The 22,642-nt window shown below is 44.7% G+C and overlaps 1 protein-coding gene across 17 annotated transcripts in view; it reads left to right on the forward strand.

The window, feature by feature from the left end:
- Positions 1-22,642, forward strand: part of SYTL2 (synaptotagmin like 2) — a 398,207-nt gene that overhangs the window by 206,319 nt on the left and 169,246 nt on the right. For all 17 annotated transcript variants that reach the window (XM_078658474.1, XM_078658456.1, XM_078658457.1 and 14 more), the window contains exon 6: positions 11,193-11,304. In XM_078658474.1, coding sequence (XP_078514600.1) covers positions 11,193-11,304 — 112 coding nt within the window. The remainder of the gene's footprint in view (positions 1-11,192; positions 11,305-22,642) is intronic.

The following is a 22,642-nucleotide window of genomic DNA, read 5'->3' on the forward strand; positions in this document are numbered from 1 at the left end:
GGGAGATCAGACCTGAGAATACAGGAGCAACCTGACAGAAGAAGTCTATGTTCTATTTCGAGATCTCGTTCTACCACATCCTAGAGGAATTGTGAGATTATCAACCCAATTAGATACATGTCGCCACACCTAAAATAAAACCATTGATTTTGGGTATTCTAACGAGGTCCAAAAATGCATGAAGATTTTGTCAGAGATGGGGAGTAGCCCCATGTAAATTATGGTAAGGGTAACCATTGACAGTCTTAAAAATAGTCCTTTCGTCATGAGAGATCAAATACACAGGTGCAGCTATAAACCGATAATCATATACATAAAACCTTCAAAGTTAATCCCCTCTTTATGAAAAATCGAAACACTACTAGTTGAAATCTTTTTAGCATCAGAAAATGTGCATGTTTATAGTTAGTGTCTATCAGAGTACATTTTAGACTGTGCAACCATTGTGTTAATTCCTGAGTTTTGCACCATCTTTCACACTTCTGACTTTCTAAAACAGTAACCAAAGTTAATATTTTTTATTTAGCAATGATACATTAGATAACAGATCTTATGACTATAGTGCTATGATCAATTCATCTAATGTTAGTAGTTCTCCAGACAATGATCTTTCATCGCATCGCATGCTTGAATCCCTTCCTGATGTCCGGTTGGGAAACCACCGTGCATTTAAAATAAACATTAGCATGCATTCTCCCAAAATAGTACGTAGATTACACTAAGCAGCACATCTGCCACGCCCAAAAAGATCAGTTCATCCAGTCAATGTGCTCTGAATCACATAGAGATACATTAGGTTTTCTACTGAATGTTGTGTGTGAAGGAATTTCTGAAGACCCCTCTTCTTTTCTCATCTATTAACACCCAGAACTAATCCATTCTGCTGAGAAATAATTCGGTCTCGTAGAACTGAAGAGATGGACACTTGCTGCTGTGCAAGTGTGCTATTCTTGATTAGTATACTTTTATTCCACTTGGATGCCTCACTGCCAAGTCTGGTTCTAGCCGAGATACTTTTAATGAGGATTATCGGTGGAACTGTAGTCGAGGGAACAAAAAGCAGCTACTAACTGTCTAATTGTGCAGTAATTATGACACATCGTTCAATGTGTTGCCTGAAGAAATAATACTTTTGTACTCCCGTGAGCATTATTTCAGGAGTTCATGGGAAGCCAAGGGTTACTGGGCTCCGATTGTGTCAAACAGAGCCTTTTCCCGCTGGTACCATACTCCAAACCTTGCAGTTGCACCCAAAACTGACCACCAAATACACCCCTTTAGTAATTGACTCTCAGGGTAGTCAAGTCTATGCTTGAGCGATGTGGCCCAGCACCGCCCCCCCCCAAGCAAGTATGCTTCATTCATGCCCTCGGCTCAGCTGACTGAATTTGCACATCACGTTGGCACACTGCCCATAACTTAAAGCAACACCGGTCAGTCAGTGGAGTGTGGGTGGCTGCAGAGCTTGTGGTTGCTCCGATCTTGCTGCTCAGGTCTTTTTCAGGCTCAATCTACACCCCCCCCCCCCCCTAACAAATAAGCGCCCCATCAAAATTGCAGGAATGACACTGTTCAAATGTCGCTGACCATGTTGAAGGTAGGGGTTGTCACAGCACTTTCTCTGTGCTAGACTTCAGTCGGAAATTCAGTTTGAGTTGACGCCCAGGACACCCTCAGCCGGCGATGCTGCTTCTTCCAGGGAGACGTGTCCAGGTTTCCAGACATCGTTAGAAGTGTCTTTGATGCGGATCACTCCCTGTGTCTTAGTGTTGGAACATTTCTTTTCCAGACAAGGCAGAAGGAAATTATTTTGCTACCACTGTCCGATTTCTACACTGTGAGGTGAGGACAGTACTCATTCTCTTTAGACCGGGAAGTGCACTTGGTATCTCCTCTTAACCAAACAGCCCATTCTCCATCTCATTTCATTTCATGAAAGGTCTCTGCTACATGCATCATTGTGTACTGAGGCGGGGGTAAAAAAATACTACAGCTGCTATGAGAGCTTCAAGGCATGGGTGTATGCTTTCCAGAGTAATGCAGGGGAGTTTTCTCATTCCAAAAAGTTCCTCTTTCGACTCTATTTTAACTATTTACACAAGATTGACATTCCCCAATCCTTTTTGGCTTAAATACTGAATAACTGGGGATGTCATAATGTCTTCAGTTTTCATGAAGAGGAAGACTGTGCAAAAAGGCACTAAAAGTAAAACATAGATAAATTGAAAGAAGGGATAAGAGGTAAAAAATTGGACTGGTCAGGCTTCAGCACCAGTGGGTGATACACACTTATAAAATATTAGGCTACTTTTGCTGCAGATTCATGTCAAAGAGCACCTGTGTTAATGATGCCATTGTTAGCAAGGATGCCCTCTCCACTGATGAGGGTTCTATCAGTGACTTAAATGGCAAGTAAGTCTACATCCCCTACAAAAGGCAAACCGAAGACCCTGGTCAACTTGTATGTAGTCAACCATTTAGTTCTACCATTGTCTTAATAACAAAAGCGTTCTCCACAAAAGGGACCTATCATTGAAAGGCTTGTTGACAACCACTAGCTCATCAATGACCTGTAGTTCAGCTGTGACTGTCTTGAATACCACTGCCAAGTTAGTGTGTTGCTGATGACCCAATATCTAGTGCCACTGATCAAGCAAGTTGCCAGCAGAGTTTCATACTAAGATGCCGAATGCTGATGAAGATTCTGGGGGCCAGGAGGTGGTTAGCCATGCAATCTACAGAAGATATCCCCATCCATTTATGGTAGGATGACATAGGTGAAAGAGTGTCCGGGGTAAGAGAGAACCTGTACTACAGGCATGCCTATCATTTGAGCTAATTCACTAATTTATTACCATTTTTCCCTCTCCTTCTGTGACTCTGCAAAATATGATAAAGGGGTTTACCAGGACGTGCCCAACAACCAACACAGCTTCATAGCAGAGATGCACTTCTGTGAATCTTGGCTGATAACCATCAAAATAAACATAGCCCGCGGTGATAAAAGCGGAGGAAAAAGTGGAGCATGAAGATCCAGAACATGCATTGGAATGACTGTATTGCACTAGATGAGGGCTCCCTGAAGAGGTCATAACTGATCAAACCCTTTTTTTAACACAAACTTTATTCGGTTTTCATTTATAAGGCTCCATTGTGCCATACATTTGTTATAACTGATCTCATCCCTTGATAAGAGAAAAATGGCATGGTCTGTTGGAAAGAGCAGTCAGAAAATTTAATTACAACAAGCTCTGCTTTCTTTTCAGGGTGTGGGTAAAGTGTAAGGGCAAACCATCTACAGGGCAACATCAGTCCAGGATCAACTTTTGGATGAAGAAATCTGAGTTGTAAAATGCCAGATGCCTCATCTGGGTTGTAGAGAGGATCCCAAATACCTCTTTGGTCAATTTAAAGTAAAATTGGTCATTACTTCAGTCTCGCAAGTGTATTTCAAACACCCAGCAGCACCCTGCACAGGGCAAACTGACAGGAAAGGACAGTGATAGGACCTTGTAGGGAAGATTATCATGACTGCAAGTACAATGAAAACAGTTCATGCATTGGTAATAGCAAGATGTTATGACTTCCCAATGTGGGAAGAAATAGCTCTGTTCCTAGATAGAATTCTGGAGGAATGGAAAGCTGAGGCTAAGATTACACTAGTGGGGCAACGGATGTTCTCATCTGTCATTCACTGATACAGCTATAAACTTTGCAGCATTAGCCTTTCACCTGCTCTCCAACACTTTGGTGATTCATAGACAGCAGTGACATGCGGGCAATTGTTTCATCCTGTAGCCCAGGCTAAAATTATTTATATATATATATATATATATATATATATATATATATATATATATATATATATATATATATATATATATATATATATACCGATATATAGATGATTCATATGATAGTGAAAATGTTTGCAGACATATTAATGATACTTTGAAGCACATCAAAAACCAGACTGACACCAAAGGCCATGGCTTCCTTACAGTCACCTGAGTTATTTCTTTCATGTGCAACAAAGTGCCTCTCGTTGTACACCTGCAGAGGTAATCTGCATCACCAGAACAAAGCAGAAAGACCACCATTCTGCTTTCAAGCATTGCCCTACCATGGATTTGAATAAAATGCGGCATCGAGCCGGTGACGGAAAGAAGAAAGTCCACTCAATCCCATACCCAATAGACTATGACTTTGCTGAGATGCCATCATCCAACTTTACAACTGTTGATTGGGAAAGATCAGGATTTCTAAGCACTTAACTGGGATGGCAATTGATAATAGATGAATGCACTTTGGATAAGTTTCACCAATGCGTGGAACAAGAAATGTGTTGTACCTGAGGGGAGTTCTGCCATTTAGTATTTTTTTTTAAAGATCTTTTAACCAGTTTTGCAACATCAGGCAAACAAAAAAGATCTCCATGAAACCCATGGGTCCGACGTACAGGAAAAGTGCCAAATGAATAATGTATGATGCAAACACACAAGTTCTTAGGGTCTTACTTCCTGCTGTTCATTCCTTTAGTCACGACCCCGCGCATCTCCACCACTCAGCCTTATTCCCGATGGTCAACACTTGCGCATTCCCGTTGTTGGCAGCCTTAATCCGTAATTTCTGACCCATGCCTTTCCTCTTCATTCATGAATTGCTTCCATTGTCCCCAACCTACCTTCTCAAGTTTGTGGGGTGCTCCGCAGACTGAAGAACCAATTTTTCCTGCTGCATACACCAGTGAAATGTTCTATACTCACTCTGTTATCTTTGTAGGTGCCCCCATTCCCGAACATCGAACCCATTCGGCTAGTGTCACATTACAGAACATGGTGCATGTTTCTCTAATGACTGCTCTTCCCATATACCCAGCATTATTAGGGTTAGGAGTAAGGCTCTGGGTTAGTCCCAGCCCTCTTGACAGTGTTTTGTAAATCTTGTTCCAGTATCCAAATATACATGGGCAACCCACAGCATATACTAGTGTGCTTTGCTGCCTACTGCCTCTGAGGCATCTATTGATATCGATCTTGCCTATTGGCAATCTTGTTCTAGTATAGTATGCTCTATGAAATATCATTAAATGTATAAACCTGAAACCCACCTAGATGGCCACTTCCCTAGGCTATCGTCATGCTGCTCCCCAGGCTTCATCCTCCGGTCTCCGTAGGTCCCGTTCCGATGTATCTTTGAGTGCTGCAAGGGAAGATAGGCTGTTGAGCAGTGTGGCATATATTGGCTACACCGCATATTTATATAAGGGTCCCTTAAGACTTCCATCTCTAATGGATGTCTCTGCCTCCATCTTGCCCAGGTTTTCTATATGGGTCCTTCATATATATTTTATAGGCATATAGCAGAGCATTTGACTGACTGTCATGTTTTACTGGTTCTGAAATTCCTGAAAGGGTATCACTTCCCCATCCTTCCATACATCCCTTATTTTAGAGATGCCCAGTTGGTCCCACTTTCTGTATTTTTCTATTTTTTCATAAGTACTCAGTTTCCCAGAGGGGCATCTCCAGTGTTAACTTCTCTCCCCAACCTGCGCCCACTGTCACTTTTGCACTACCATCACCATTGGTGTGGCAATGCGCTTGTTCATTCCCACCATACAGGTATAGTAGGTTTCTGCTCAGGTCCAAAGCCCACCTGTCTATCAGCAGGGTAGTGTCTTGCTGGGTCTTTTAACCCAATTATTTGCCACCAATAGTTGGGATGTCTAGTAGTATAGCTTTACATTTGCAAAAGCCACTTGCCTCCACCTCCTCCTCCTCCTCCTCCTTCTCCTTCACCCCCCACACCCCCACCCAAAATCAGAGTATTTTCTGGTCAGGACCCAGAGTGTGCCTGCATTAAGTCGTTATTGTTTAATTGGGGTAGGTGGATGCAAAGTCAGCAGAAACTTATGGAAACGTCTGAAGATTCACATCCGCCTAGCATGGATTAAATAAATCCAGGAATTTGCCCACCCTTGAGCACACATACATGCATCTCCTTCTGTTTTCAGTACTCTTAACATGTCTTCTCAAATAGATTGCAATACTACTCATAAAGACAGTGGTATGGTTTCATCTAGTCCAAAACTCCTTTTACTTGACCATCTGCTGCTGTATGGTCTTTAAGTCTACCAAACCAAATGAGTGCAGTAGGGTCTTCCAAGTTTCAATGGTACATTTTACAATTTCTCAAAATGGGAAAGTTTTTATAAATGGGCAGTAGTCAGTCTGCAAAATCCTTGGACTTTTTATCTGCCTTACCTCATCAAATGATCATTGCTCAGATTCTTTCATTGCTTCCCTTCAGTAGCAACGTCTACTGTCACTAGGAAGCCGAATACAGTTCTCTTGCCCTTGGCCCTCTTTTCAAGCAAATACAGAACAATTTTTTTTCTGTATAGCCTCTTAATGTTTTTATTTGTATGTGCTAATATATAGCAGGTGTCACTATTCCCCATTTTAATGGTACTTTGGGAGAAAATGCCTCTTTTTGCATGACCAACCGCGTTTTATGTTGAATTGTATTGCTGGTTTTTAGACTCTGCACACTGGAGCGCTACTCTCTACTGGCCAGTGCCCAGTGAGTATGCACTGATCCCTAAAACGTGTACAAATTGGCGAACCCCTCATTAGCATATTTAATTTTCCTATAAAGCCATAGTATATGGAGCAGAAATACACATATGGCATAGAAAGTTAAGTGTCACCCATGGATGAAGCACTTACTTTGCCATCCACTAGTATGGCAGGGTAAATGACTTCAGGCGTACTAATGTAGGCTATCTGTTGCAGTTTCAATCTGTAGTCTGACCTGACCACATAACACTTTTTGAGAGGGAAAAATCTACCTTTCAATATTAATAATTCCCCTCTATGTAGAACTTGTAGCCCACAAGGCTGGGTGCATGGTATTTAAAAATAGGGACATGTGGACATTAAATCTTATTATGTCCTTATAGTGATGAGGCCCCAAACTTTATTTTTCATGCAGCAGGCCTTGGCTGCCGTGTAACTACAGTACAAACTAAAATATTTATTCTGCCATCTCAAGTTTAAGACCAACTAGAAAAATGATCAAACTACTATTTTTAATATTGATTAAAAGCTGAATATTTAGGAAAAGTAACCTTTAGAAAGTACATTTTTTCAAACCTCTGTGTGGCTACAGGGACTCAACAAGCTGTAAGAGGTTGTTTCCCCTGGCGTTCCCGGTTGACGAGTAGCAACTGAAGCTGGATCAGACCCTGATGTTGGTCTCTTCCTGATACTTTAAGAGTCAGTCAGTCAATATAAGCTTTATTCGACTTTTGAATAAACAATAAAAGCGACATCATAAAACAATTCATGTACAAGTAACAGTTCATAAAAAGATGTGCAAAATCCCATTGATTAAAAGACGTACCCATGGGTAAGATTAAAAAAAGATGAAAGTCCTAATACACAATAAAAACATTAGGAATCATCCAGTACCACTCTGAGTGTTTAAGTGCCTTCACAGAAGTCCTAGGGGATTTAGAAGGATATGCCGTATTCCTATGGTTGTTTGTGCATCAGAAGAAAGTTTGGAAACTTTTCTTCCAAAGCTTCATAGAGACCACCGAAAAGGAATCTGACTGGCAGCCCCATCCATCGAATTGGAATTCAGCATCATCCTGCTCAAAGGTCCCTGCACATTTGAAAAAATGACTAAGTCCCATTCTGCATTGGAACGTAGAAAAGTTTCTGTCAAGTCTCCAAACTTCCAGAGCACCAGCAGGACCAACATGCTTCAGCTATCCAGCCTTTGGTTCCAGAGCATGTGCTAAATTTTCTCAGTGATCCACACCAAGAGGATATTCTTATCTAAAAGTGGCTGTTCCTTTCGGCGTTGAGACTTAGAATACATGTCAACTGTGCACACCCTTAGGAGACCTAGTTGAGGGGAGCAATTACCAGAGGTAACACCACTTGAAAATCGCCTACCCACGGAACCCCTAACAGATCAGGCCATCTCTACTGTATATAAAAACTGGTTAATAACTCTCCTGACCCCATGGTGGCATTGAGAGAGGCCTGGCATAGAGATCTGGCAGCCCTCAAGGATGACGACTGGGCGGAGGCCCTCCAAAGCCCTTGAGAGAGAGAGAGAGTGATCCGTAGCAGTTTCAGATTAGTAGAATCCTACATGGGTCGTATTAATCCAGGGTGCCTCTCTAGATGATAGGAAGAGGTAACTGCACTTTGCATGTGGGTTGTGGACAGGAAAAGATTCTTTAACATCATATGAAGGTGCCCAATGATACAGCTCTACTCGGGTGGAGGGGAGGAGGGGGAGTGGCACAAAGAATGTCTCAGGTACTGGATCTAACTGTCCCCTTAGACGCAAATTTGCTCCTTTTGTCTATGGCAGGGGAGGCTTCCTGGCCGAAATATCAGAAGGTCTGGCTGCTGATTGCAGCAAGGTGGCTAAACACACTATTGCCCGGGCCTGGGCTGCAGTGCATCCCCCACGAGTAGAGGATTGGGAATCTGACTTGGGCTGGTGCCAGCAGGCAGGGAAGTGAGGAAAGGTGTGGGGCCTCTGACATACTTTTTGAAGGTGCTTAGCAAGGGGGGGTGATTGGGTGGGAAGGGGGCACTGCATTTTTGATGTATTAGTCTATGGACTGATGCTATCAACAGCCAAATAGGCTCCATTTCAAATGCACAAAGGTATAAGCGTGTCCTAATCCTGCACTATTTGGTCTGGTCAAAACATGCACAAGATGATTGCTGCATATCAATTACTGTATCCATTGTATTGTGCGTGATGTTTAATAAAGAGTTAAAAAAGTAATGGAGTACTTGTCAACATTTTTCTGCAAGAATGTGAAAAACTCCCTTTATAAAGTGGGACTTGGAAACTTTTTGGCTTGCAGACTTTCATGGGAACCAATCCACTTGGCTATCGTTCCGGGGTCCATCGCGCACAGTTGGCTTGAAATTTCACCTTGATCTCGGTCTATCACAAACATTGACTTACATTGGGCACTTTACTTTAGTTTGTGCTTTTCCACTAAAATATTCACAGATTTAGATCTCTGGTTTCCCCTTATTGAATGCGTGTCCTTTTGGTGTAATTTTGCTTATAACATTTTTCTCCATATTTGAAAAGTAATGTGGGATTTTTGTTAAGTGACTTAACTGTTTTGGTACTGCTAAATGCTTTACCCATTTTCTTAAGCTTGAGCAGTTATTTGTACCATATCTACCAGGGGCTAAACTCTGGTTTAAATTAATGAAACATTTGACTGGACCTAACCGGTTAGTGACTTTATTACTTGTGGTGAACTGCCAACCACCCGAATTAGTAATTTACTTTCTTACATACTTGATTTATCAACCTCGAAAAGATGGAAAGCTAAGTCATCCTTTTGCCAGAATTCCAACCTGTGACTTGCAGATGCCTGCATTTGTCAGCCTTGAACGCTCCCCTTACTGTGCCGCCCTAAAGTGGACATTATGCACCTTGGATGAAAATTGGCTTCATTGGGAGCCATCGCATAAGTCAGTTGTCCAGAGAGGTACAGGAGTTATCTTCTGAAAGACCGCATCTGTTACTTAGAGCTTCCATTTTATTTTTTAAGGGCAGTTATGCGGAGTTCCAAGTCCAGCATTTAGTACAACGGTTACAGTGCTATATGAATGCAAATCTTTCTTCCCCCTTTATCCCTCCGCTATCCTTCTCACTCCAAGTAACAGACCAATATCCACCACTGAAATTACCTCAAATTTCACCATATTAATTCACCACTAATCCTTTATAGGCTTCCTGAATAGCGTGCGTCAACAAGCGAGCGATAAATAAATACAAACCTTTGTCCTCCTCTGTCCTTCTGCTATCATTCCAAATCCAAATAACTGATTAACCTATTCGCCACTTAAAATGTACTTGCATGTTTCACTATACTAATTCAACACTAATCCTCTATGGGTCCCGGAGTAGTGTGCTACCCGCCGAAAAAGCGCTTCGACGCCTCATAAGGGGTAGTAAGCGCTAAATAAATGCAATTACAATACAATACAATACAATGTTATCCTGCTCGTGTTCTGTCCAAGCCATCGTCTGGTAACAGAGAGGACCTTACTCTCTCTTAAACAGAACAAAGTCTTTCAGAAGGATGGATCCGCTTTTCATAACATTAAGGCAAAGGTGAGGGTCTAGGTCAACTATCTGCCTTTTCGTCTGCAATGCCAAAACCCTGTAGGTCCCTCCTGGGGAAATTATACCCCACTCGAAGATAGGGAAATCTATGATGGTGTCTGTTGGCTGGGATTCCTCTCTTAGGCTTCTGTACTGCAGCACTTCAGCAAGCGTCACAGCTAGCTGTTCAATTAAGAAGCAATTCTGCAGTGGCATGAGGTGTGTGACAACTTCTGTTAAGTGACCCTACCCCCTCCCACCATTCCTTCTCCTCTTTTACTTTTTGCAAGTCCAGTTTAGGCATGTGATTTGGACAGATTACAGGCTGGAAAAAAGAAAGTGTCTTATCTGTTGCTACAGTTGTCCAGGAGGGCCATATTTAATAGGTCCTCATGTTGCCCACCTCACTTTTGCTTGAGCATCATGAATGCATGGTAATATTGTTGCTGTTTTTAATGTGTCATGGGTTCCCAGTCTGACAGTTGGGAATGTTTCAAGCATGTTATTTTATGACACACTCCACTGCTAGAGAACTTTAGTCATCATCATCATCATCATAAAATCTTTATTTCGATATTGATATCATAAAAGATGAAGATTATAATAATATGAAATAGAAAACATAACATTCAATTTGTCCAATTGTGTTGAATAGAAATACATCTGGGGATATGGTAATTAGCTTAGTCCATCGATTAAAAATATAATTTAAATGCATTTTTGTTTATTATTTTTAAAACATCCATGATGGCACTTTTATATAGGAATAAAATGATAAAACACCAGGGTCCTTTAGTCACCAATTGCCATTACTTACAAATTGTCGACTGTGTAGTTGATCCCTACTGATTGTCCTTACAGAAAGCCATCGCTTATTACATGATTAGTGTACTTGCCAGTAAGAAAAGGAAATGTATAATATATATGTCCTTTAGTAAAATACATTTGTGTTCATTTAGATCTGAAAGTCCAGTCGGGTGCCTGACATGCTGATTTGACACAAAGTGTAATTATTCTTATTACAGCAAAGAAAGAACCCATTTAATGACCCCTCCTTAGAGCTTGGCTTTGAGTTAAATTCCGAAAACCACATATCAGAAAATGGTACTGCACATTTGTATGACCTGGCTGAGAAAGGTAAGTGTATTTTTTTGCTATCTGTCTTGTGGTTGGTACAAAGGGCCGTTCTGCTTGTTTTATTGTACTCTGGAAGTATGCTGCCTGGCTGTAGCTAACAATCCTTCTTGCCACCTGAAGCTTGCGCTGCCTAAGTTACCGTAAGCTGCTGTTGCCTGACTTTTGCATGCCTTGGAAAATGTCACAACTCGAAAAGTGCTTTAGAACTGTGTCACCCCTGTCTTTTATTTTTAAAGTCATAACCACATTTTCAAATTCAGGGCGGACTCAAAACTATGTGTTACTATGTTTGTGAAGCACCAATGGGACAGGAGACCTTGGATTGGAGCCTCACATCTGTGATTGAAACCTGCCGACAGATTTTAATGCATTGCCTCACAATGTTTTTATTCAGAATGATACAATGAGTTGAACACAGAGTCCATTTTCTGGCTTATGTGAATCCTGAGGAGGTCGACACCGCCTTCCTTTTCCTGGACCTAGGCATAAGTGTTTTTGTTGTTGTGTGTTTTTAAAGAAAGTTTGGCTGCATGTTGCAGAGTGTAGTGGCAGTGAGAAGAGTGTTGTGTGGGTCTCTACGCTGTAGCTGCCGCAGTCGCAGAAGATGCCTGAGAATCCAGCTTCATCTTTTCTTCTACAGTTGTTCTGGGGCCAGCTGCAGCTCCTCCTCTTTTTCTGGAGATTCACTGTAAAACTCAGTCCCACCTTCATCGGTGTAGTCATGCTAGGCTCCATTCAAACTCCTTTTAGCTAGTTTTCGATCCGATTCTGGAGTTTCAGGGCTTGTCGATCAGACGACCGCTTGCCCTATCAGAAGCTGGATTTAGGGAAAAAGGTCTACCCCAGGCCTTAAACCCTTTTCCAGCTTCTAATTGGGTGGAAGTTAGAAGCCTTTGGTGTACTGCAGACAGGGGAATTGGGAATCAAGGGCCTGCCCCTAGGTAAGTTTGTGTTTAAAGGGGGGGGTGTGTGTGTGTTTTTGTTTGTGTTTGTTTTTATTTTTTTTTTCTGAAAGATACATCTGCCGTGTGGATTCCTCAACTTGTGAATACCCCCTGCGTCAGCAACATTCGGAAATTCTTTTTTCGTAGCCTCACGCCGACGTGGACTCCTGACGTCATAGAGACACGACCTCGCTCGCGACTCCGCTGACGTCACCGACGCCTATAATAGGCCCACGCCGGCGTGATGACATCAGTTCCCTTTTTTCCGCGTCGTCGACGCTAACGGTTATCGGGAATCTCTGTAGCCAACGGATACTTTGTTGCCTATATTATTACCTTTTTCTGCTTCTCTGTATCCTGTTTCTTCGACAATGTCTTCTAAAAAGACCGGCTTTAAGCCATGCACAGAATGTGGCAAAATGATGTCCATCACCGACCCTCACAGCGACTGCATCTGGTGCTTGAGCTCGGACTATGATGTGGATGACTGCTCTTCGTGTAAGAAGATGAACCCGAAGGCCCTGAGAGAAAGAGAGGCGAAGCTGCTGGTGGCTAAAATGAAAGCTGGAAAAGAGAAGTCGAGGTCTCGTTCTCGAAGGGCGAGGTCGAAGTCGAGATCGAGGTCGAGGTCTGGATCTCGAGGAAGGTAGTCTTCGAAGTCGGCTTCTGATCGTGTTTCAAAAAAGAGGAAACATAAGAAGAGGAGACATGAGTCCCGACGTCGTTCTGGTAAGGAGTCGGGATCGAGGTCGAGGTCACCGAAGAAGGTACGTTAGAAGGTGGTGACCGTTGATGTTTCGGATCCAGAACCTGAAGGTGAGGCCTCCCCTTCTGAGTCACGGGCGCCGTCTCCGGCTCCGTCTCCGTCTCCGAATCCGGCTCAGAGTCCGTCTCCGGCGCCGTCCCCGGCCCGAGATGAGGAGGAGCTTCGCGAGGATGGGGGTTCCGCGCCCTTAGGTGAGCCGAATCCGAACGCTCCTCAGGACAGGCCTGAAGGTTTCCATCCACCATTTCCTGCCCCAGGCCAGGACCCTTCTGCGTTTCTCAACGAGATGTACGGAGTCTTTTCGAGGGCGTGGTACCCCTCTGGTGCAACTTCGGGTCCCATGGGTCCTTTAGCTTTTAGCTTAGGAGTCCCTCACTCCTACCCTCCGGCTCCGTTTATGCCTTACATACCGGCTCCGACGCCGCCGTGGCATTTTCCGGCTCCACCGAAGCCGTCGACGCCGGTTCCGGCTTCGCCTGCTCCGAGTCGTCCTCGAACACATCCCTCTGAGCCTTCGGGTTCGATCCCGACGTCGATTCCGAATCCGTCGGAGCCGGTGGTGGATCCGATGGCAAAACGAGTCAATATGAGATCCAGAAGAGAGGCTCAACGCCTTCTGGATGAAAGGAGGTTTTTGGATTCACAATCTGACGTTGAAGAGGGTGAATTGGATGAAGATGCTTTTGAGGATTTGGCAGACGCAGGAAGCCTGGATTTCTCTCCAGAGTGGGAGTTACCCTCAGGTTCTAGCACTCCTTCTAAGGACGTTCAACCCTATCATTTAATTATGAGGAAGGCTGCCAGTCTCCTTAAGTTGACTTTGCCTACAGCAGAATTCAAATCTAATATTCTGACTGCAGTATTGCATTCTCCGAGTTCAGTGGTGGAACCTCTTCTTCCTTTCAATGATGCTCTGACAGAGCCCATTCTAGAGGTGTGGAAAAAACCTTTGTCGGCTCCAGCTGTCTCTAAAAGTGTAGCCAGAAGATACAGGGTTGCCCCTGAGGATCCTGCCTTTTTAACCTCTCACCCTTCACCGGTGAGTTTGGTCATTCAGGCTGCATGCTCCAAAAAGAACGTTGGTGCTTTCCCTCAGGTTCCTTTTGAGAAGGAGGCAAAGAAGCAGGATCAGGTGGCAAAGAAGTCCTTCTCCTCTGCCAGTATGGCATTGAAGTCATCAAATGCCACTTGCTTGATGGGGAGATATTTACACGCTCTGATGGACTCTTTGCGTGTTCTTGTTCCAAAAATTCCTGATGACAGCAGGAAGGATTTTGAGGAAGTCATCTCTGACGCTCAGGCGGCGGCTCGCCAGGTCATTCAGAGCGGTTTGGATACTGTAGACTCTGTGGCGCGCATTATGGGCACTGCTGTCGCTACTAGGAGGTCTGCCTGGTTGAAATCTTCTGACTTTTCGGCTGATGTTCAGGCAACATTATTAGATCTTCCTTTCGATGGTTCAGGCCTCTTTGGGAAGAAGGCTGTTGCGGCCCTTGAGAGGTTTAAAGATAGCAGGGCGACTGCTAAATCCTTGGGTCTTCAAGTGAGAGGCTCTTCAACTGGCAGAAGATTCAGGGGTTTTGGCCGCTCTTCCTTTCGGAATTTCCGGCAAGGCCAGCAGCAGCAGCAGCAGCAGCAACAGCAGCAGCAAAACTCCTTGTACAGGACATATAGGGGAAAGCAGCAAGCTCTTCCTCGTGGACGTCAGGCCTCTTCCTCCTCCACTTCCTCCAACCCCCCCTGCCCCTGAGAAGCAGCCCTAGATCCGACATTCAGGATCATGTGGGTCCGTTTGGGGGTCGGCTTACCCATTTTCTACAGGATTGGGAATCGGTTACGTCAGATCTTTGGGTTCTCAATCTTGTAGAAAATGGGTATGCCCTTCCCTTTCGGGAATTCCCTCCCAATTTCCCTCCTTGCCAAGGGTATCGCTCCGAGGAGCATCTGTCACTTCTGCAAGAGGAAGTTTTGACTCTGATAAGAAAAGGTGCGATAGAGGTGGTCCCAGAGCAGGAAAGGAGTCAGGGGTGCTACTCCCGGTATTTCCTGATTCCGAAGAAGGATGGCAGGCTTCGTCCGATCCTGGATCTCAGGATATTGAATCTCTATCTGAAGCAGGAGAAATTCAAGATGCTCACCCTTGCTCAGGTTCTTCAGGCGCTGCAAGAAGAAGACTGGATGGTGTCGCTCGACTTGCAGGATGCTTACTTTCATATCCCAATCCTGAAGTCGCACAGGAAATATCTCCGTTTTACGGTGGGAACGCAGCACTACCAGTTTGCGGTCCTTCCGTTTGGACTTACTACTGCGCCAAGGTGATGGCAGTGGTGGCGGCGCATCTCAGGAGATCAGGGATTCCAGTGTTCCCTTATTTGGACGACTGGCTGATCAAGGCAGAGTCGTCAGAGAGAGTGCTCCATCATTTGCGAGAGACAACCCAGTTGTTGTACAGGTTGGGTTTTTCAATAAATGTACCCAAGTCTCACCTGGTCCCTCCCAGCGCAACCTGTTCATAGGTGCGGTACTGGACACAACCGTATGTCGTGCATTCCCTCCCCCCTCAAAGGATTCGCGACATACGGGAGATGATTCCTTTATTTTACAATGGAGCGGTCGTTCCAGTCCTGAAGGTCCTTCGCCTGCTCGGTCTGATGGCTTCATGCATTCTGTTGGTCAACCATGCATGCTGGCACATGAGGGCGCTCCAGTGGTGCCTCCGCAAGCAGTGGTATCAGCACAACGGAGATCTCAGGGAGTCAGTGAGGATCTCCAGAGAAGCTGCAGCGGATCTGTCTTGGTGGGGCGTGGAAGGCAATCTGTCCCAAGGAAAGCCTTTTCAACTTCCCCCATCGGTGGCCACGGTGATAACGGATGCATCCACTCTCGGGTGGGGTGCTCATCTGGGGGATCTGGAGGTCAAGGGCCTTTGGTCTCCAGAGGAAAGGTTGCTTCACATCAACCTTCTAGAATTGCGGGCGATACGTTTGGCGCTCAAGGCCTTCCTCCCTTCCCTTCGCGGTCAGTCTGTTCAGGTCCTAACGGACAACACGACCGCGATGTGGTACGTCAACAAGCAGGGAGGGGTAGGGTCGCAGTGTCTCTGCAGAGAGGCTCTGCGTCTCTGGTCCTGGGTTCAGGACCATCCGGTTTGTCTGATGGCGAATCATCTGGCCGGTGTGTTGAACGTTCGTGCAGACAGTCTGTCGGCAGTTCTCTGCTGACCACGAGTGGAGGCTTCACCCGGAGGTGGTTCACGACATCTTTCGGATGTGGGGGACTCCTCGGGTGGACCTGTTCGCCACTCACGAGAATGCGCACTGCCTGTCTTTCTGCAGTCTCCAGTATCCGATGCAAGGAGCCTTGGGGGACGCGTTTCAGTTGAGTTGGAGAGGTCAACTCCTTTACGCGTTTCCCCCCATACCCTTGATTCCTCGGGTTCTGAGGAAGATTCGCCAAGACCGGGCCCAAGTCATATTGGTCGCCCCGGATTGGCCAAGAAGGGTGTGGTATACAGATCTACTCCACCTCTCCTCTCACCCGCCGCTCCGTCTCCCTCTCAGGGCAGACCTCCTCTCTCTGATGGAGGGGCAGGTTCTACACCCCCACCTCCAGACATTGCACCTTCATGCCTGGAGATTGAATGGGGCAACCTGAATTCCTTTTCCCTTCCGCCTGACGTTGTGGATGTCATCTTGTCAGCCAGGCGTGACTCCACTAAGTCCATCTATTCTTATAGATGGTCGAAATTTGTCATGTGGTGTGGGGAAAGGTCTGTTGATCCTTTGAAGGCCCATTTGTCTAATGTTCTCCAGTTTGCCCTTTCTTTGGCGCGGCAGGGTCTTGCGGTTGCCACGGTAAAGGGTTACCTGTCGGCGCTGTTGGCTTTTCTCTGCTTGCCTGACCAGCCTTCTCTTTTTAAGTCTCCTGTGGTCTTAAGGTTTTTGAAGGGTCTCACTAATATGTTCCCTCCTTCACCTTTTATTGTGCCTCAGTGGGATTTGAATCTTGTATTGACCGTTTTGATGGGTGCTCCCTTTGAGCCTCTCCACAAATGTCCCATGAGGCTTCTTACCCTTAAGACAGTCTTCCTGGTTGCAATAACCTCGGCAAGGAGGGTTAATGAGCTTCAAGCTCTTAGTTCCAAGCCCCATTCCTGACCATTCATGCTGATCGAATGGTTCTTAGGACCAGGGCTGCTTTTCTGCCTAAGGTGGTAACTCCCTTCCATCTAGGACAGTCCATTACCCTTCCTACCTTCTATCCTCCCCCTCACCCTTCCAAGGAGGAAGAGAGACTGCACCGTCTGGACCCTAAGAGGGCGGTGTCCTTTTACTTGGACAGATCCAAGGAGTTTCGTTTGGAAGACCAGCTCTTCGTTGGATTTGCTGGCTGCAAGAAAGGAAGAGCGGTCCATAAAAGAACTTTATCGAGATGGATCGTCCTCTGCATAAAGATCTGCTACTCTTTGGCCGGTAAGGAACCACCAGAGGGTATAAGGGCTCATTCTACAAGAGCTAAGTCTTCATCCTCAGCATTGGCTAGAGGTGTACCTGTTGAGGATATTTGTAGGGCGGCAACTTGGTCTTCCCTCCACACTTTCGCGAAGCATTACTGCTTGGATTCCGAAGTGAGGAGGGACGGCCACTTTGCTCGCTCTGTCCTTCAGGATTTCCTGGTTTAGAAGAGTGGACACCCTCCTCCGGGAGTGGGGACTGCTGTGGGACTCTATTCACAAGGTGAGGAATCCACACGGCAGATGTATCTATCAGAAGAACAAGTTACTTACCTTCGGTAACGCTTTTTCTGGTAGATACAATATCTGCCTGTGGATTCCTCACTGACCCACCCGCCTCCCCGTTTTCCACTCTTCTATGCCAGAGTTACTGTAATGTAATGTATATATATTTTGTTGTCAAGGAAATGTTTCAATTGCTTTCCTGCTTTTGCTTAACACTGTGTGTTTTGCCTTGAGTATTGTGTACTATGTATACTTGTATATTTCTACTGTCATTGGTCCGTCCGTGTGCCTCGATGGCACGGAAAAAAGGGCGGAACTGATGTCATCACGCCGGCGGGGGCCTATTATAGGCGTCGGTGACGTCAGCGGAGTCGCGAGCGAGGTCGTGTCTCTATGACGTCAGGAGTCCACGTCGGCGCGAGGCTACGAAAAAAGAATTTCCGAATGTTGCTGACGCAGGGGGTATTCACAAGGTGAGGAATCCACAGGCAGATATTGTATCTACCAGAAAAACCGTTACCGAAGGTAAGTAACTTGTTCGTTTGTGTTTTTGTTTGTTCGTTTGTGTTTTTGTTTGTTTGTTTGTGTTTGTTTGTTTGTGTTTTTGTTTGTTTGTTTGTTTTTGTTTATTTGTCTCTGAAAGGCATTCGGCCCGAGGCTGGTTGCTGGAGAGTGCTTTTGTACTACGAGGGGCCCCCACCGCTCTCGAAATCCAACCTCCACTACAGTCATACAAGAAGCTTAGACAACACTTAGACCACACATATTAGTTTCACAAATGTGAGATTCAACTGGGCCCAGTTTGTAAAATTGCTGACCACTTTCACACGAGCCTAGCGAGTTATTCCAGTGCTGTGAAAGTTCTCAGTCAATAGACAGAGTGCGTCCTAGATGTTGTGACTTGATATTTTTTTATTAAGTCTTGATTTTTTACTATCTACTGTTAAAAAAAAATTGCCAGAAAATTGAATCCCGAACAAAAGTAAGTTGAAACTGTTCAAGCAGCATCGTGCAGTATAACCGTGGCTGGTCTGTGTATGGGTATTGTCCCCTACGACACCTTATCGTGACAGGACACCATCAGGAAGAGTGTATACTGTCTATAGTTACTGGGCCTGTGTCCAGGGATGGAACTATTGACCACACTGCAGGAAAAGCAGGCACACCGTGCCACTTCTCATGCCCAACAGGTGTTCGGATATGCATAGCACACCACGCACCGAATGCACAGCAGACATACCAGAAGAAATTCTTAACACACAGGAAATACTTGCATACAACAGGCCATATTTATAGTTTAAACTGAAGCAATCCGGATAATTCCTTTCCACCCATAACCACAGAGTAGGCGGTGTCAAGGACTGTGGCCAAAGATCAAGAGTTGTGAAAATCCGACCATTGATTTGCTGCATCTGGAACGCCCTGTGAAGCTTAGTGAATATGGACCAATGACTTGGTTAGTACTGCACACGAGTTGCCAAAGGAAAATACAAGTGGCATGATTCTTTATTATGTGCTGAGAACTCAGATTAATAGTTTTACATTGTGTAGACTGTTTTTCTTCTCCCTCGATACGTGGTTACTTACTTGAGTGCTTTATCATCCTGTAAATTCCCCACCTTTCTGTCCCCTTATTTGGCAATATTATATGAGCTTACAAAATGAGTGGAGCTCAAGGATCAGGACCGGTATGTAAAACTGGGCCTGAATGGTCACCTGAGAGGCACCTGGAGGTGCAGTGACCTACAAATCTCATCATTGCCTCAAACTGGAATGTCTACATCAGAACATAGCTGATACCTGCTAGTATGTATGCAGATTTATTTTAAAGTACATGAGCAGGTTTCACCTAGTTTGTTGGTAGCCATCAGGGTTCCATTTAAAGTTTCTCTGCTTGTCATAGATCCTCCTGAATCCTCTTCAAGGACACTCATGCTCGCTCACTGCACTCCCTCGTGCTGTCAAACATGTGATTTCAATTTATGCCTTACCACTTTCAGACTTCACCAGCCACCACTGCATTTTAATATGTTGTCGCTCTGTGTTTCTGAAGAGCGAGAGTGGCACGGCAAACCTGATTCTCCTGAGCAAATCTCTTGACCTGATTCCAGATGTACTCGAAAAAACACCGCACACACAAAACTTGAAAAGTTGGACAAGAATATACCCTGTGTACTGGCCAACGTTTGTGAAGGTGAGGGAGCCACATTTCAAACATCTTAAACCTAGCGCAACTGTCTCCTTCGTGGCCCAGATGCTTTCTGGTCATTGGGGTCTGTTAGATTTCATTTCAACAATTCTTTCCATAGTCTGGTACCATTCTAGATCTGTCTTGAAAAGGCATACATTTCTGTGGTTGTGAGACACTTCAGAGATGGTCAACATTGTGAGGTCATAGAAATAAATCAGTTTCACGTTTCAAACTGGTAAAATACGTCAGAAGCGCGTTGTTGGCACCAGAAGCTCAACAGTCCAATCATTGTAGATTGTGAAGGCAGTGAGTCCCGGACAGCAACGCGCAATGCTGAGGCCACCTGTAATGGCAGAGTGCATCTATCTGGAGCTTCTTTTGAACTCCTCCCTTTCCCATTTCATCACAGGGAGACGTGGGACCTTGCTGATCACACCCCGCCCTGTGACAAGATGGAGCCGGGTGGTGTGCATCCTCGCTGGCTGACCCTCTGCTTCGGGAGATACAGGGCTGAAGCCTGATGCGCACGGTCTGTGTTTAATTAGGAAAGCTGCATCACCGTACGGGGGTTTGGTCCTAAAGCGTGGCGGGCCAGTGCTGAATAAAGGCAACCCCGGCAAAAAATAGGGTGGCAGGCGCAACCTCTACAATGCTGCTGGAATTTCGGGAGAAAGATATCTTAAAAAAAAAAAAAAAAAAAGACTGCAGGAAATCAGACGAGGCAAAGACCCTCGGCCTATTGAAATGAGCCGCCACTACACCGCAGGCAGACGACCCAAATTCCATTAGTCTATTCAGGTTTCAGGTTTTAAAGTCTTTATTTCGATTTAAAAAAAAAATCATAAAAGACACATGGTAAAACACATTAATTGATGATAAGTAAAATTTCGTTGAATTACAGTTCCAATTGAACTTCCTAGTTTTGACTAATCCTATACAATTTATAAATATTGTTTTATTTAAAATACAACTACGGTAATAGCTGAGTTCATTTGTATAAACAAAACAAGATCGGGAAAATCAAAACTAGAAAAAATAAAAACAGTCCGAAGCAGAAAAAATAAACTATACAATACTAAGCTAGATTGATTTTAAAATGGTATTAAACAGCTTAAAAGACAAACCTGACCCAAGCATACTAAAAATTGGGGATTAGATTCCAAACTTCAATATGTGGTAAGGAAAAAAGTCAAACCATGTATAAGATACATAGGATACAATCATTTACAAGAACAAGAAGCAAAACCAAACTGCCTATTAAAAGGTGCATCAACGGACAATGTCAAGAGTTAATCTATTGTTTTGACCTGATTATCCAGGCCCACCCCAGGTATTTAGCTAAGCTCACCACAAATACCTCAGAGGTGTTAGTTTTTAGTACCCAAATGGCCTCTGCAGATTTTCTAAGAGGCAGGCGCTGGAACAATGGTTTTAGCCATTAGTCTATTCAGTGCAGGGCCAGACTGGCCATAGCGGGCACCAGGCAATCCCCCGGTGCGCCGCACGGGTGGGGGCCGTTTTTGTTACAGGGAGGGGGGGAGGGGAGGGGGTGTGATGGCCGAGCACTCTGCCAGGGCGGGTTTTGGTTACCAGTCCAGCCCTGAATCAGTGTAGCACTGTGTTTTATCATGCTTCAGAAGCCTAGTCAAAAATAAAACGGTATTGATGTTTAGCAACTACTACACTCAAATTGTACTCCCTCGTCTCATCCAGCATTCATGCAGATTGTTTCTGGGGTTTATAAAGACCCCCCCAATATCTCAGAGACGCCGCTGTTCAATGCAAAGTGGCTCTTAGAAATATTTATTACTGCTCCTTTTAAAAGATGGTGTTACTCAGGACTTCTGAAGCCCAAAAGTGTTTAATTACTGAGGTGTTGCATGTCCCAAGTTTCTGCGGGTGCCTCGATTCTCAGTTGTAATCGCTCATTAAGATTCTGCAAAGGCAGTGTGTGATGTGCATCTCTTATTGGGGAGCCTCCCACATACTTACATCATCCTATACATCGAATAATGCTCGTTCATGCTTTAAACGGACAGGGAACTGAATGAACAGTAGCTTCTAAAGTTTCTAACTAACAGTGGAAGAAAAGCTCTTGAGTAAATACATCTGAATTAAGAAAGTGCTGAATTAATGTCTGCCTTCTAGTCATAGCCATCCAGATCCACCAACACTGGCGGTCTCAGGCTCACAAACAGTGTTCCCTCTCCCCAATCTGACATCATAGCACTGGTATGTGTTGGAAACAAGGTCTTTACCAAGTGCAAGTGAAAATTCCTCCCTAACTATTGATTGGGTAGTAATCTGCAGCATTATTCATGGGTCAAAGGGCCCCAGTGCCATTGCACCTTGGGCATCACTGGTAGCTATGCCCCTGTCTATCTAGAGCAATCTTTTTTTATGGACAGTCCTCTAGACTAGGATTTAATCAATTGTTCTCGGCTTAAACTTGGTTGCAACCATTTAATTTCTCTACTCTGTTCTGCCTTCATGTTTTCATAAGATTTGTATCCTATTCTGTTTGTGTTCTGACTGTGCTGTTTCCATGCTCTGACTGTGCCTTGTTTCACAGTAGACATGTTGCAAATCGTCAAGCTATAGCCCCAATTCTTGCAGTCACAAACCACATCAAAGCTGGGATTGCAGGATTTCCCCACTTATCAGGGCACTGGGTACTCTTAGGCCAGGGTCTCACACCT

Source organism: Lissotriton helveticus, chromosome 8, assembly GCF_964261635.1.
Source record: "Lissotriton helveticus chromosome 8, aLisHel1.1, whole genome shotgun sequence".
Lineage (NCBI taxonomy): Eukaryota > Metazoa > Chordata > Amphibia > Caudata > Salamandridae > Lissotriton > Lissotriton helveticus.